General features: G+C 53.1%; 1 protein-coding gene across 5 annotated transcripts in view; it reads left to right on the top strand.

Annotated features, from left to right (window-relative positions):
- The window catches only part of DHX30 (DExH-box helicase 30), a 30,525-nt gene extending 17,987 nt beyond the window's left edge, over nucleotides 1-12,538 (top strand). For 4 of the 5 annotated variants that reach the window (XM_080973997.1, XM_080973998.1, XM_080973996.1 and 1 more), the window contains 15 exons: nucleotides 111-234; nucleotides 1,533-1,682; nucleotides 2,260-2,412; nucleotides 4,376-5,197; nucleotides 6,383-6,461; nucleotides 6,653-6,757; nucleotides 7,051-7,226; nucleotides 7,344-7,550; nucleotides 8,211-8,292; nucleotides 8,582-8,775; nucleotides 8,863-9,022; nucleotides 10,041-10,198; nucleotides 10,842-10,949; nucleotides 11,066-11,201; nucleotides 12,201-12,538. In XM_080973997.1, the coding sequence (XP_080830123.1) occupies nucleotides 111-234; nucleotides 1,533-1,682; nucleotides 2,260-2,412; nucleotides 4,376-5,197; nucleotides 6,383-6,461; nucleotides 6,653-6,757; nucleotides 7,051-7,226; nucleotides 7,344-7,550; nucleotides 8,211-8,292; nucleotides 8,582-8,775; nucleotides 8,863-9,022; nucleotides 10,041-10,198; nucleotides 10,842-10,949; nucleotides 11,066-11,201; nucleotides 12,201-12,436 (2,890 nt within the window). In that variant the 3' untranslated portion in view covers nucleotides 12,437-12,538. Of the gene's footprint in view, nucleotides 1-110; nucleotides 235-1,532; nucleotides 1,683-2,259; nucleotides 2,413-4,375; nucleotides 5,198-6,382; nucleotides 6,462-6,652; nucleotides 6,758-7,050; nucleotides 7,227-7,343; nucleotides 7,551-8,210; nucleotides 8,293-8,581; nucleotides 8,776-8,862; nucleotides 9,023-10,040; nucleotides 10,199-10,841; nucleotides 10,950-11,061; nucleotides 11,202-12,200 lie in introns of all 5 variants that reach the window. The other variant, XM_080973995.1, reaches the window with a different exon arrangement.
- The last annotated feature ends 325 nt before the right edge of the window (nucleotides 12,539-12,863 follow it).

The following is a 12,863-nucleotide window of genomic DNA, read 5'->3' as shown; positions in this document are numbered from 1 at the left end:
GGGCAGGTGTAGCTCTGAAGGCAAGACGGATGCCAGCTGATGGAGGCCACATGGCAACCTTTAGAACGAGAGGACCTAGCAGCCGCCTTCTCTTCCCTCTCCTGCTGCAGGGACGGGTTCTCTCTCGAGATGACGGATGACAACACAGCCCTCCGGGCTCTGACCCAGTTTCCTCTGCCCAAGAACCTCCTGGCCCAGGTGATCCAGATTGCCACTTCTTCGTCCACAGTCAAGGTGAGTTGGAGAGGGTCACGTCGGCCAACGACACATAGGAAGGAGGGTGGCAGGTTTCTTTGGAGAGGCTCTTCTTAAAGCAGCCCCAGCAGTATGAGAATAGGGCCTGGGGAAAGTACCACCACCCAAATGGGAGCTGCCAGACGTGAAGGGCAGAGAAACAGTATCCAAAGGAGCTTGCAGAGCAAAGGGCCCCCAGGTGACTTTAGCCAGCGAGCCAAGCCACGTAAACTGCAGGAAAAAAGCAGAATCTGTAGAGTTCCCAGCTAATTTCTGCCCCTAAGGAAAGTCCTCCAAGCGAGTGTCCCCCTATCTCTGTCTTGGCTCGCTACTGAATGGTCCAGCCTTCGCCAACCTGGTGCCCTCCAGCAGTTTTGGACAGCAGCTTCCATCGGCTGCAGCCACCACAGCCATGCTCCTGCCAGGCTGGCTGATGGGAGCCGGAGTCCAAAAGGGAACCAGATCAGCAAAACCTGGGAAAGTCGTTTTCAGAATGTTCCATAGTTGTCACCTCTCCCCTTCAGAACCAGGATGCTTACATGATGCTGCCATTACCTGGATGTTTCGCTCTTTATTGCCTCCAATTGTGCTTTGCTTTTAAATTGTTCTGTGCAGTAAGTGTGATTGCATGTTACATTGGGGTTCGCTTCCAAGGGTTTCACATGTACACAAAGCCTGGAAGCCTGGGGGTGTTTGCACGAGATCTCGTGGGAACTTAGATGCCGCCATGAAATCTCAACATGAGCATCCCAGAGCTGGCACCCTTCCTGATCTGGGCTCTCTCTGCCCCCCCCCCCAAAAGGAGAGAGATTAAAAGAACTTTGCACACCAGGTACCCCTAAGCGGATCCAGTGTGCAGTTAACTTTTAAGCTCTCCATTTTGCTTGGATTTAACTTGTGCAATTTCAAACCAGCCTTCCTTTCAATTGCACATGGTTGAAACTGTACAAGTTAAATGTGCGTAAGATGTGATCGTGCTGTATTTTGTAAGTCTCCTTTGAGACGTTTGTGTGAAGAAGCTAATGATCTTAATTGATAATGACACAACACGGAAAGAATATGTAGCAGCAGAGCTCAGTCTGGCACTTCCTAGTCCTTTAGGCAGCTAGTGGGGGGGGTGTTGCTGCAGTGCCACCTTAACAGCCACGACTGACCCACTAAAGGTTAGCCTCTTCCAGTGTCCTTTGGGAGCAGTTGAGTGATCCCGGCTTCTACGGGAGTTGGAGGAAAGGAGGCAGCACACACTGGGAGGTAGTGGGGGCTCCTCCCGCTGAGCCCTTCTCTTTTGCCTCGCACAGGAGTACATGCAGTTCCGGACGGTGGGCACCAAGACCAAGATCTGCAAGCTGACCCTGCGCTGGCCCTGCCCCATGACCTTTGCCGCCAAGGGGCGTCGCAAGGTGGAGGCAGAGAACAAAGCGGCTGCTCTGGCCTGCCAGAAGCTGAAGGTGAGACTTGGGGCTCCACTCATTCCTTTGTTATTTTATTTGCACGCCGCTCTTCCACAAAAAGAACCTGCCCAAAGTGGCTGACAACCAAGAAAACTGGAATCAAAGCGTTTCAAAATCAAACGGTGCAAAAACAATTTCGTGGTAAGACAGCGCCAAATAGCAAATAACAAAAAAAAACTGTAACATTTCAGTACTATAAATATGACAAGATTGCATTACGCTTCCTGACAGTAGCCAAAATAACAAGGGAGCTTAGCTGTTCCACCTTGGTCGTAGAAACACCCCTCCCATGATGATTCTCACAATCCCTGTCCTTTTCTTAAAAGCCTTTTAAGTGCAGAGCGGGGGGAGGACTAGCTGGAAACACCTTCCATGATGATGTTCCTTCCCTAGCACTTCCAACTGAAGGCGCCCATGGCTGGGCCACAAATGACCTCTGCCAGCCAGTCTCCTTTCCTGATCAAGGATTCCTGTCCCCCAGGTGGCCTCTTCCCCTGTCTCCCTGCCCAGGCAAGCCTCTTACTCCCACTTGGAGACCCTCCTAGGCTGACACACCCTCCTTCCTCCCTTCCAGAGCCTCGGCCTGGTGGACAAGAACAACAACCCCCTGAGCCACGCCATGTACAACATGACATCCCTCCGGGAGCTGGGCGAGAACCAGCGGAAGCCCTGCCACATCAAGGTCCCCGAGGCCACGCTGCGCAAGATCGAGAACTACCTGAACCATGTAAGCCTTCCCTTATTTCAAAGAAAGTGGGCTGGAACTTGGGTTCCAAACTAGAACCAGTTGTGGGGAACTGGGGGCCGCAGAACATGGAACTCCTGTCACCAACTGGCAGAAAGTTGAAGAACCCTTGCCCTGGCTACTTGTTACCTGTATGTTCTCCTCCTTCCCTCTCCCCACATCATTGGCCGAGTGGCTGTGATGTCATGGAATGTTTGAAAGCGATCTAGCTGCTTGGGGTGAACGTATTGGAGATGTTTACTAAGAGCGCAATTTTGAGGAGTGAGATAAAAGGTCAGTTTGGGACTTGGGATAGGAGAACAGCTTCCCCCAGGACCCTGGGGCTGAGGAAGGGCTGTGGGGCTCATGGACCAGGGGCCTGTTTAAAAACAGGCAAGACAGGTGGGGAGCTTTGTGGAGGCTGGAGGTGCAAGGAAAGCTAGTTTCACATTTCTATGGATTTACAGTCATGGGGAAAAGAAAGTGCACCCTCTTTGAATTCTGTGGTTTTACATATTAGGACATAATAGCAATAATTGGTTCCTTAGTAGGTCTTAAAATGAGGTGACTACAACCTCAGATGAGCAATGACATATGACATATTACACCGTGTCATGATAAAGATGTTGAAGATGGCGCCGAGGTAAGGCGCGCTTGTCAGAGCTCTCTTCAATTATATGTTGGGGCTCCTACTCCTTTTTAAACTTTTAAAAGCTGGAATCGTAAGGTGTACTTAGTTTTTCACACACGGCTTTTCCATTTTTGCTTTATTTCTGTTAAATAAATAATGACATGGTTCAATATACCATTCGTTGTTGTTCATCTGAGGTTGTATTTACCTATTTTAAACCTGCTAAGGAACAGATAATTGTTATTACGTCTTCATATGTAAAACCACAGAATTAAAAGAGGTGCACTTTCTTTTTCCCGTGACTGTAGCTGAACTCCAGATTTCTGCTGTTCCAGCTTTCTCCGCCTGGAGGATATCTTTTCCCACTTAGAGCTGCCTCTTAAGCGTCCTCATTGGTTTCTGCATCTGCTTTGCTGTACAGATCTTACCCTCCTTGAGATAACCTTGCCAACTAATATTCCAAAGAAGCAAGTTTTAAGAGCAGGCAGCCTGAGGCCCTTGAGTAATTTCATAGCCAACCCAGCACTGAAATTCAGTTCTTTGGTTGGGAAAGTAGTTTTGCTTTGGTGAACGATGGCGTAGACTGAACTTGGAAGCAAGACAAAAGCACACCAAGAACTCAGGCCAATGTAAGTTTCAACAGTGGGAGTGGTCCCTACTCGCAAATCAATAGTCAGCAGTAACAAAAACTAATCCATTCAAAAGTATGTATTCTGACAAGGATTACAAACTCAAATAAAGATTACAAACTCCATGACGAATCTAACTATGCACTAATATGAACGTATCTCTACTCATAAACTCTTACCTTTAATTCTGTAACGAATTATCGTGTTATACATATTTTTATGAGTTTGAGTTTGTAATCTCTGTTAGAGTTTGTAATCTCCATTTGAGTTGGTAATCCTTCTCAGAATACATACTTTTGAATGGATTAGTTTTTTGTTACTACAGACTGCTGATTTGTGAGTAGGAACCACTCCCACTGTTGAAACTTACATTGGCCTGAGTTCTTGGTGTGCTTTTGTCTTGGTATATTTAATAACGTGAACTTGGAAGCAGACTTCACCCTCGCACGGGTTCTGCAGTAGTCAGAGGGCAAAGCAAACTGCTCCCTTCCCAGGGGGCTTTCCCCCTCTCCTCCCCCCACCCCAATACTCCTGCCTGTTATTAATCCGCCGCGGTTTCTCCCTAGGAAGCCTAGGGCTTCCTCCATACCTGAGAGCCATGATGCTTAAGCAGTTGCTGTCATCGCAGCTGTCGTTTGGCTCGCTGAAGTAGGCAACAAAGGCCTAATGCTGAAGAAAAGGCTGCTTTTTCTCTCCTCCTTCTCAGTATCCAGTGGACACCCAGGAATCCAGGCCGCGCCTGGCTGACGACATGATGAACCTGAGCAAAGAGACGGGCACCCTCAGCGACGCCATCACAGGCAAGAGTTACATCCCCATGTCGGAGTCGGAGGAAGTTCGCCACAGCCAGAACCTCCTGGCTCTCTGGAAGCGGAGGGGCAGCTCCTGGCAGGAGACCCAGCCTCTGCCCGTGGACTCGCACCGGGAAGCCATCCTCTCGGCCATAGAGCAGAACCCGGTGGTGGTGATTGCCGGGGACACGGGGTGCGGGAAGACCACCCGCATCCCCCAGCTGATGCTGGAGCACTACATCCTGGACGGGCGCGGCGCCCAGTGCAACATGGTCATCACGCAGCCGCGGCGAATCAGCGCCATTTCGGTGGCGCAGCGCGTGGCGCAGGAGCTGGGCTCCAGCATGCGGAAGAACGTGGGCTACCAGGTGCGACTGGAGAGCAAGCCGCCGGCCCGGGGTGGAGCGCTGCTCTTCTGCACCGTGGGCATTCTGCTGCGGAAGCTGCAGGGCAACCCCCGCCTGGAGGGCGTCAGCCACATCGTGGTGGACGAGGTGCACGAGCGCGACGTCAACACCGACTTCCTGCTCATCCTGCTCAAGGGCGTCCAGAAGCAAAACCCCGGCCTCCGGCTGGTGCTGATGAGCGCCACGGGGGACAACCAGCGCTTCTCGCAGTACTTTGGGGACTGCCCCGTGGTCAAGGTGCCGGGCTTCATGTATCCTGTCAAGGAGTACTACCTGGAGGAGATCATGGCCATGCTGGGGCGACACAGACACCGGCACTACGAGATCAAGGTGAGCCCAGCGCACGCACGCTCCCCCTCCTAACGTGGCAGGCAGTTCTCTGTTGCTCATGTGCACGTGCTCAATCTGTGCATCGTTACGAGGTCCTCTGTGGCGCTGGCCTTGGCACCGGACTGATGGACTAGCTGAAGGGTACCAGGTTGGCAAAAGGGTGCAGCTCCACCCTTTTGAGCGCCCTTGCTTCTGCCTTTGTCGCCGCTGCGATGTTTTGTTAATTGTGGGTCAGTACCTGAGGAGCATTCCTTCACCCCCTTGTTCCCCAGCAGGGAGAGGTGGTGGTCCATTTGGGAAAACTCAGTGACAGGGCGTTTGCTTTGCGTGCAAAAGGTCCAGCTTCAGTCCCCAATGGCATGTCCAGTCCTGCCTGAAACCCGGAGAGCTGCTGCCAATCAGTGTAGGCAGTTCCACGCTGGGTGAACCTGTTGTTTGACTTGTCATCAGGCAGAGCTCTCTGTTTCCAGTATGCAAAAAGGCTTTAGCCCCACGCTAGAGCATCTGTTTTGCAGGCAGAAGGTCTCAGGTTTAATTCCCGGCAGGATTTGGAGACAGGCTTGCCTGAAACTCTGAAGAGCTGCTTCCAGTCAGTGTAGGCAATACTGAGCTAAGTGGACTAATGGTCCAACTTGGTATGACACAGTTTCCTAAGTGAGTGGGCAGCAGAGAAAGGAGGGAGACACATAAAGCCTTGCAAAAGCCCGCCTGCCCAGCCTTGCTAGGTGGTGTTTCAACAAGGTGTGGTTGAAAATGCACATTGGGTTGTATGCAGAGGCCGCCTTCAAATGCAGGACTGCATTCCCCAGTTTCCCCCTGCAAGGGGAGCCATGTTCATTGATACCATCTGAGGCTATCCCACAGTCCCACTCACCGTGCTTTTATTTCTGGAACAGCCTTCACTGATGACCTGGCACCCACCAGGTATCTAGGACTACAATTCCCAATGGCCCCAATATCATAGGTCTGCACTGGCTGGTGGGGTTGGGATTTCCATGGCCCCCGGTGGTCTGCACCAACATAAGGCATCACCAGGTGTTCCCCTGACAGTTGTTTTCATGCAGCTGCTTGCTTTGAGGAGTGCCTGGAGTTCTCCTGCACCTGCGCACACTTGGCTTTGTGCTCTCACTGTCTCTCTGCAGCACCTCCTGGCAGATATTCACTGTGCCTCTTTTTATCCCTCAGCAATCAGACGAGGAGTGCGTCCTTGACCTTGAGCTGATCACTGACCTCATTCTGCAGATCGATGCCCACGGAGAGCCAGGTAAGTGGTTGTCATTCTACCTTGCGCCCTCCCTCTCTGCCCTGGTGGATCAGAGGGTCTGGCATGCTTTTGCTGCAAGTGAGACAGTTCGACAGTTCCCTCCCTCCATGCCACCCTGAGCTACCAGGTGGAAAGGTAGGGTGCAGATAACTTCACGGTTATGTGTGACTCTCAGTCTTTGTTGGTTGCAGGTGGGATCCTCTGTTTCCTCCCCGGCTGGCAGGAGATCAAAGGAGTTCAGCAGCGGCTCTTGGAGAGCCTTGGACCTCATAATAGCCGTTACCTTGTCTTACCAGGTGAGAGGGTGGCATTGCTCTGTTTCTCGCCTCACTGTGGGGTTTGTGGGAGGTGGTGGCTGTCTGCTGCAGAAAGCCTAGAGCAGGAGTAGCTGCCATGGTGCCCTCTGGATGTGGTCGAACTACAGCTCCCATCATCCTTTACCACCCAACCATGATGGCTTCTGGGAGTTGTAGTCCAACATCTACAGGACATCAAGCAAATGACTCCTGGCCTAGATTGCCGTGATGCTCCTGTTGGAGGGAACAGGGGACAGGTGCTCACAGGTGTTGTTTCTCCCCACCCTCGCCAGTTCATTCCAACATCCCAATGATGGACCAGCAGAGCATCTTCCCACGCCCCCCTCCCGGCGTGCGCAAGATCGTCCTGGCCACCAACATTGCCGAGACCTCCATCACCATCAACGACATCGTGCACGTTGTGGACAGCGGGACTCACAAGGAGGAGCGCTACGATCTCAAGACCAAGGTTTGTCTGGGCCGCGGTTGTCTTGGGTTAGGCTGTGGCAAGCTCAGAAGCGAGTTTGATCTGGTGTGGGGAGCGCGGGCCTCATTGTATGGGATGGTGACACACCTCTTCCCCCAGGTCTCGTGCCTGGAGACTGTCTGGGTGTCCAAGTCCAACGTCATCCAGAGGCGAGGGCGTGCTGGGCGCTGCCAGTCGGGCTTTGCCTACCATCTCTTCCCGCGCAGCCGCCTGGACAGGATGCCCACCTTCCAAGTGCCTGAGATCCTCCGCACGCCCCTTGAGAACCTGGTGGTCCAGGCCAAGATCCACATGCCCGAGAAAACGGTAAGGAGAGGCTCTCCCGGCTACAGAGCCTCCAAGGATCCTCTTCAGGGCAGGCCCCCCTTTCTTGGGCTTGTTCTAATGAGCAGACAGAACTAAGCTTAGCTGGTGCCTGAAAAACATGTCCCAAAAAGCCCGTAGCTTTTGTCTGAGCAGGGTTCTCCAGTGTTGGAGTTGCTTAAAGCCCAGACTGTGGAACTCGCTGCCACAAGAAGCAGAGATTGCCATCACCTTGGGTGGCTTTAAAACAGGATTAGGCAAATTCCTGGAGGAGGAGAGATGGCTGTGGATGGTTCCTAGCCAGGATGTGTCTGCTCTGCCTCCACAGTTGGAGGCAGGAGTGCTTCTGAATTCCAGTTGCTGGAAACCACAAGCAGGGAAAGGGCTCTTGCACCCGTGTCCTGCTTCTAGGCTTACAACAGGCATCTGTTTTGCCAGGGAGACCAGGATGCTGGACTAGATGGGTCCAGGTTGACAAAGAGCTCATTGCACTTGGTTAAAAAAACAAAACCAGGGTCAAGAAGAAGAGTTAGCATATTTATGTTTAGAACTGGAACAGACCTGTAGGGTGTCAAGAGCACCCTTCCCTTCCCCAGTCCAGTCCAGTGCCCCTTTCCACTCAGCTGGTCTTCATATTGTATACTCTGTTGCTTTTGGCTGCAGGCTGTTGAGTTCCTCTCCAAAGCCCTGGACAGCCCTGACATCAAAGCTGTGGATGAAGCAGTCATCCTTTTGCAAGAGATTGGTGAGTATCCGGGGAGGCTGGCTGGGAAGTGGGTTGCTGGTAGGAAGCGGCTTTTATAGGCCAAGCTGTTTGGCTCTCCAGAGTTTCAGACAGGAGATGTTCCCAGCTCTATCATGCCAGGGATTGAACCTGTAGTTCATGCTTGACGACAGTCTTTCCACGTACGGCTGGGTCTGCTGCTGCTGTCGTCACCTTGGGACCACCGAGGTTGCCAAGCCAACACAGAAAGCAGTGCCCTTCCCTCTCCTAGCCAGCCCTTCCAAGCACTCCTCTGCTGCCCCCCTTTCAGGTGTGCTGGACCACAGGGAGGCCTTGACCACTCTGGGCAAGCGCCTGGCTCAGATCTCCACCGATCCCCGGCTGGCTAAGGCCATCGTGCTGGCTTCCATCTTCCGCTGCATCCAGCCGCTCCTGGTCATTGTCTCCTGCCTCACGAGGGACCCCTTCAGCAGCAGCTTGCAGAACCGCACCGAGGTGGACAAGGTGAGGGGCCAGTGTTGTCAGTGCTTGTGTGTGGAGGCGGAAGAATCAAAGGTGCACATGAACACCCCGTTGTTCCATGTTTCCTAGGCCAAGGCCATCCTGAGCCGAGAGAGCGGCAGCGACCACCTGGCTTTTGTGCGGGCAGTGGCCGGCTGGGAGGACATCCTCCGGCGCAGGGATAGCCGAGCTCGCGACAACTACCTGCAGGATTACCTGCTGTATGCGCCCAGCCTGCGATTCATCAATGGTAAGCAGAACAGGCGGTGCCCAGGGATACAGGAAGCTGCTTTGTACCAAGTCAGAATCATTGCTCCGTCTAGCTCAGTATTAGTCAGTTCAACAGCCTGGCACACACTCTTTTCAGAGTGGAGATGTTGGGGCTGCTGGAAGTTTCTTGAATACAGCTCCCATCATTCCTAGCCATTGGCTAACACTCGCTGGGGCTGATGGGGGTTGGAGACCAGCAGCGACTGGAGAGACCCACAGGCTCCCCATTCAAGCTTTACTCAGGTTAAGCATCAGCCCTGGCTTCCCACGGACTCTGTTCTCCTGGCATGGATCCCCGTTGTGATCAAGGAGCCTGAACCTAGAGAAATTCTGCCTGCTTCTGAAGGTGGAGACCAGGGCCGTTGTTCTGGAGCCAGAATGGAATATTTAACAGGGCTCTGTATGTGGAAGGGAAGAAAGCCACAGACCCCAGATTTCTCTTTTTGCCAGTACAGTGGACGCTCGGGTTGCAAATGTGATCCGTGCGGGAGGCATGTTCACAACCCACAGCGTTGTGCGCATGCACAAAGTGCTGAAACCTGGAAGTAACCCATTCTGGTACTTCCGGGTTTCGGTGCGCCTGTAACCCGAAAATGCGCGACCTGAAGCGTCTGTAACCCGAGGTATGACTATACTGCCCTGTTAAGAATCTTGTTGCAGCTCCCTTCCAAATCCCCTTCTGCCAACGTGGACAGAGAAGACCAAGAGGGAAGCCCAGGCTGAATTTGTACCCGGCACTTTAAGAACATAAGGAGAGCCTGCTAGTCTAGCATCCTCTTCTCACGGTGGCCAAGCAGATGCCTCTGCGAAACCTTTGCAAGCAGGTTTCAGTCACAAGAGCCCTCTTTCCTCCTGTGGTTTCCAGCAACTGGTATTCAGAGGCATAGCTGCCTCTCCCTGGAGGCAGAGCCGAGGCATCCTGGCTAGGAGCCATTGACAGCTCTCTCCTGCACAGTTATGTGGAGCCTGACGCTGAGCTTTGCCTCTGCCCCCCACAGGCCTGGTGAAGCAGTTCTCGGAGAATCTCTACGAGGCCTACCTGGTGCCAACCCCCTCAGACTGCCTCTTGCCCTCGTCTGTGTGCAACCAATACAGTGAGGAGGAGGAGCTGGTGAAGGGCGTCCTGATGGCTGGGCTTTACCCCAATCTCATCCAGGTAAGAGGCCCACCTCCCCTTCTATACTGTCTTTGAGTGAAGCAACAGTGGGGAAGGGTTCCCTTTCCTTGGGTGAGAATTTTGATGGATTCTCTCAAGTTTCTCTGGGTTTTGGAGCAGCAGACAGGGCAGAACGGGGGGGGGGGGGTTATGCGCACTCTGCTGACGCATGCAGAGGCCGGGAACAAAACCCCTGCGCAAAATGATCACCATCTTTATTATGCACAATTTAAAACAACTTGCGACCATAAAAAATAACATGGATCCTAAAAACGCACACCTCAAGCTTCGAAAGCGTTCGCTGGAAGCTGTGTAACGAAGGTACCAGACACATCTCTGTGAGCGAGGGGGCTATGGGGCCGCCACCTCTTCGAGCCACTGAGACAGAGGAACTGGAACTACCAACAGGGCCTCCTCTGTCGATCTCAGCACCCAAGAGCATCCATAGGGAAGCAGGTGGTCTTTCGGGTATTTGGGGCCTGAGTCGTTCAGGGCTTTGAACACTGTTATGTACATAAAACATAATGAGCAATACGTAATAAGCAGCAGTGTCAAATCATCCTTTTGCCAACCCAGCAATTGACTCTTAGCCAAGCTTGTCTTGCTAATCCATCCCTCTTTTTTTGCCCACTCCTCTTCCCAGGTCAGGCAAGGCAAAGTGACCAGGCAGGGCAAGTTCAAGCCCAACAGCTACACGTACCGGACCAAGGCTGGGACCGTCCTCCTGCACAAGTCGACGATCAACAGGCAAGTGGGCCGGGTGCCGCCCAGGCCGGCGGGTGCATATGACCTGGTGGGGAGGGATGGAGGGAGGGCAGTGGCAGCAGGCCAGGTGTGAGACGGCCCCTTCCTCTTTACCACAGGGAGACCTCCAAGCTCTACAGCCGCTGGCTGACGTACTTCATGGCGGTCAAGTCCAACGGCGGGGTGTTTGTGCGTGACTCCTCACAGGTGCACCCCCTGGCCGTGCTGCTCATGACGGATACGGACATCCATGTGCGGGGTGAGTTCCGCGTTCTCACAACCTCCAGTTTCCGCTTTTGCTGCTGCTTCAGGGATCAACAGCAGTTGGTTTAAGCAAAGGGCTGTAGCTCAGCGGGAGAGTGTCTGCCTTGCATGCAGAAGGACCCAGGTTCATTCCCTGGCAACATCTGCAGGTAAAGATGGAAATGTCTCCTGCCTGAAACCCTGGCGAGCTGTTGTTGCCAGCCAGCATAGACAATATTGAGCTGGCTGGGTCATTGGTCTGACTCAGTATATGGCAGATTGCTGTTTCTACGTTATGAAGGTCTAACTTGCTCTTCTGCAGTGTCCTGGTAGGATCTTCAGAGACTATGTGGTTATGGTGGGAGGGAATTGCTGGGAATTGTACAACAAAACGCACAGGGCGCCCCATTTTGGGAGGCAGTTTAGGGATCACGAATCATTTGGTAGGTAAAGGTGATATTTAATTCCTTCCAGCATTACCATATGTAGAACAAGGCAGGCATCCCATCGAAGGCAACCTTCTCTCTCCTAATACCGGCTAATCTGATGCTATTTAAAAGTTCACAGGCAAACTAAAACAACAGCCTTTATTCCTATTACTCCACGGTCTTGCAGAGGTGCAGTCTCTGGACTTGGAGGTTACGCACCTGGCTGTTTATTTTATCTGAAGGCAGCCCTGTATCAGGAAACACTTAATGTCTGGTCTGTCGTGTGTGTTCTTTTATAATCTGTTGGAAGCTACCCAGAGTGGCTGGGGCAACCCAGTCGGATGGGTGGAGTACAAGTAATAAATGATGAAGATAATTGTGATGAGAGTGCAAGGATAAGTACTTAAACAGCAGCTCCTCCTTGCCTGGGACTCCCAGGCAGGAGGGTGGTGCACGGCAGATGGGAGAGCTGGTGCACTGATGGCTCAAGCAGACTCCCTTCCCTGCAGCCACCACCTACTGCTGGCCCAGGAGTCTCCCTTGGACTCCCCCCATCTAAGCTCCTCTCCCTTCTTCCCTGCCCCCAGATGACGGCTGGCGAGCGACCGTCTCCCTCGTTGACAGCGACCTCCTGGTGCTGGAGGGCGACTCCTACACTATCCGGCTCCTGCGTGACTTCCGCGTGGCCCTCTCCAGGATGGTGGAGGTGTGCCTTTGCTACGAGATGGCCGCCATCCCCGGGGACCTGCACCACCAGCACAGCCAGCTCCTGGACATCCTAGTGGACCTTCTCAAAGGGCCTCCCGGCAGCTTTGGAGCTTAGATCTCCCGGCAGCGGCCCAAGGATCTGGACACGGGGACTTGTAATTTGTAAAAAGATGTTGACAAATGTTTATTTAAATAAAGTTCTATTTATCCCTTGTGACATCTCTCTCCGTCCTGGAGGATTCCTAGCGCCTGCTCATCCGCTGCAGCCTCTGGCAGCCCGCGGCGGTTGGGGAGAAAGCACACCAGCTGCTTGCCTGCCAGCGAGGATGCCAGTCTGCAAGTCCCGAGGCCCTGAAGGACAGTGCGGCGGATGGCGGCCCCTCACTCTTCCTGGTCTTGTGTGTTTTGCCCCCGTAGTGGGGGCAGTCCCACATAGAAGGATGGATTTCTCGCATGGAGGAATGGAGCATCTTCATGTGTCTCCTGGTTTTGAAGGTGTGAGAAAGCGAGCTCACGTAGACACTCCTCAAGTGTGCAGGAGT

This window comes from Podarcis pityusensis (genome assembly GCF_964106645.2).
Source record: "Podarcis pityusensis genome assembly, chromosome: 12".
NCBI lineage: Eukaryota > Metazoa > Chordata > Lepidosauria > Squamata > Lacertidae > Podarcis > Podarcis pityusensis.
The sequence above is the reverse complement of the archived record's forward strand: the minus strand, read 5'-3'. Positions and strand labels throughout refer to the sequence as shown.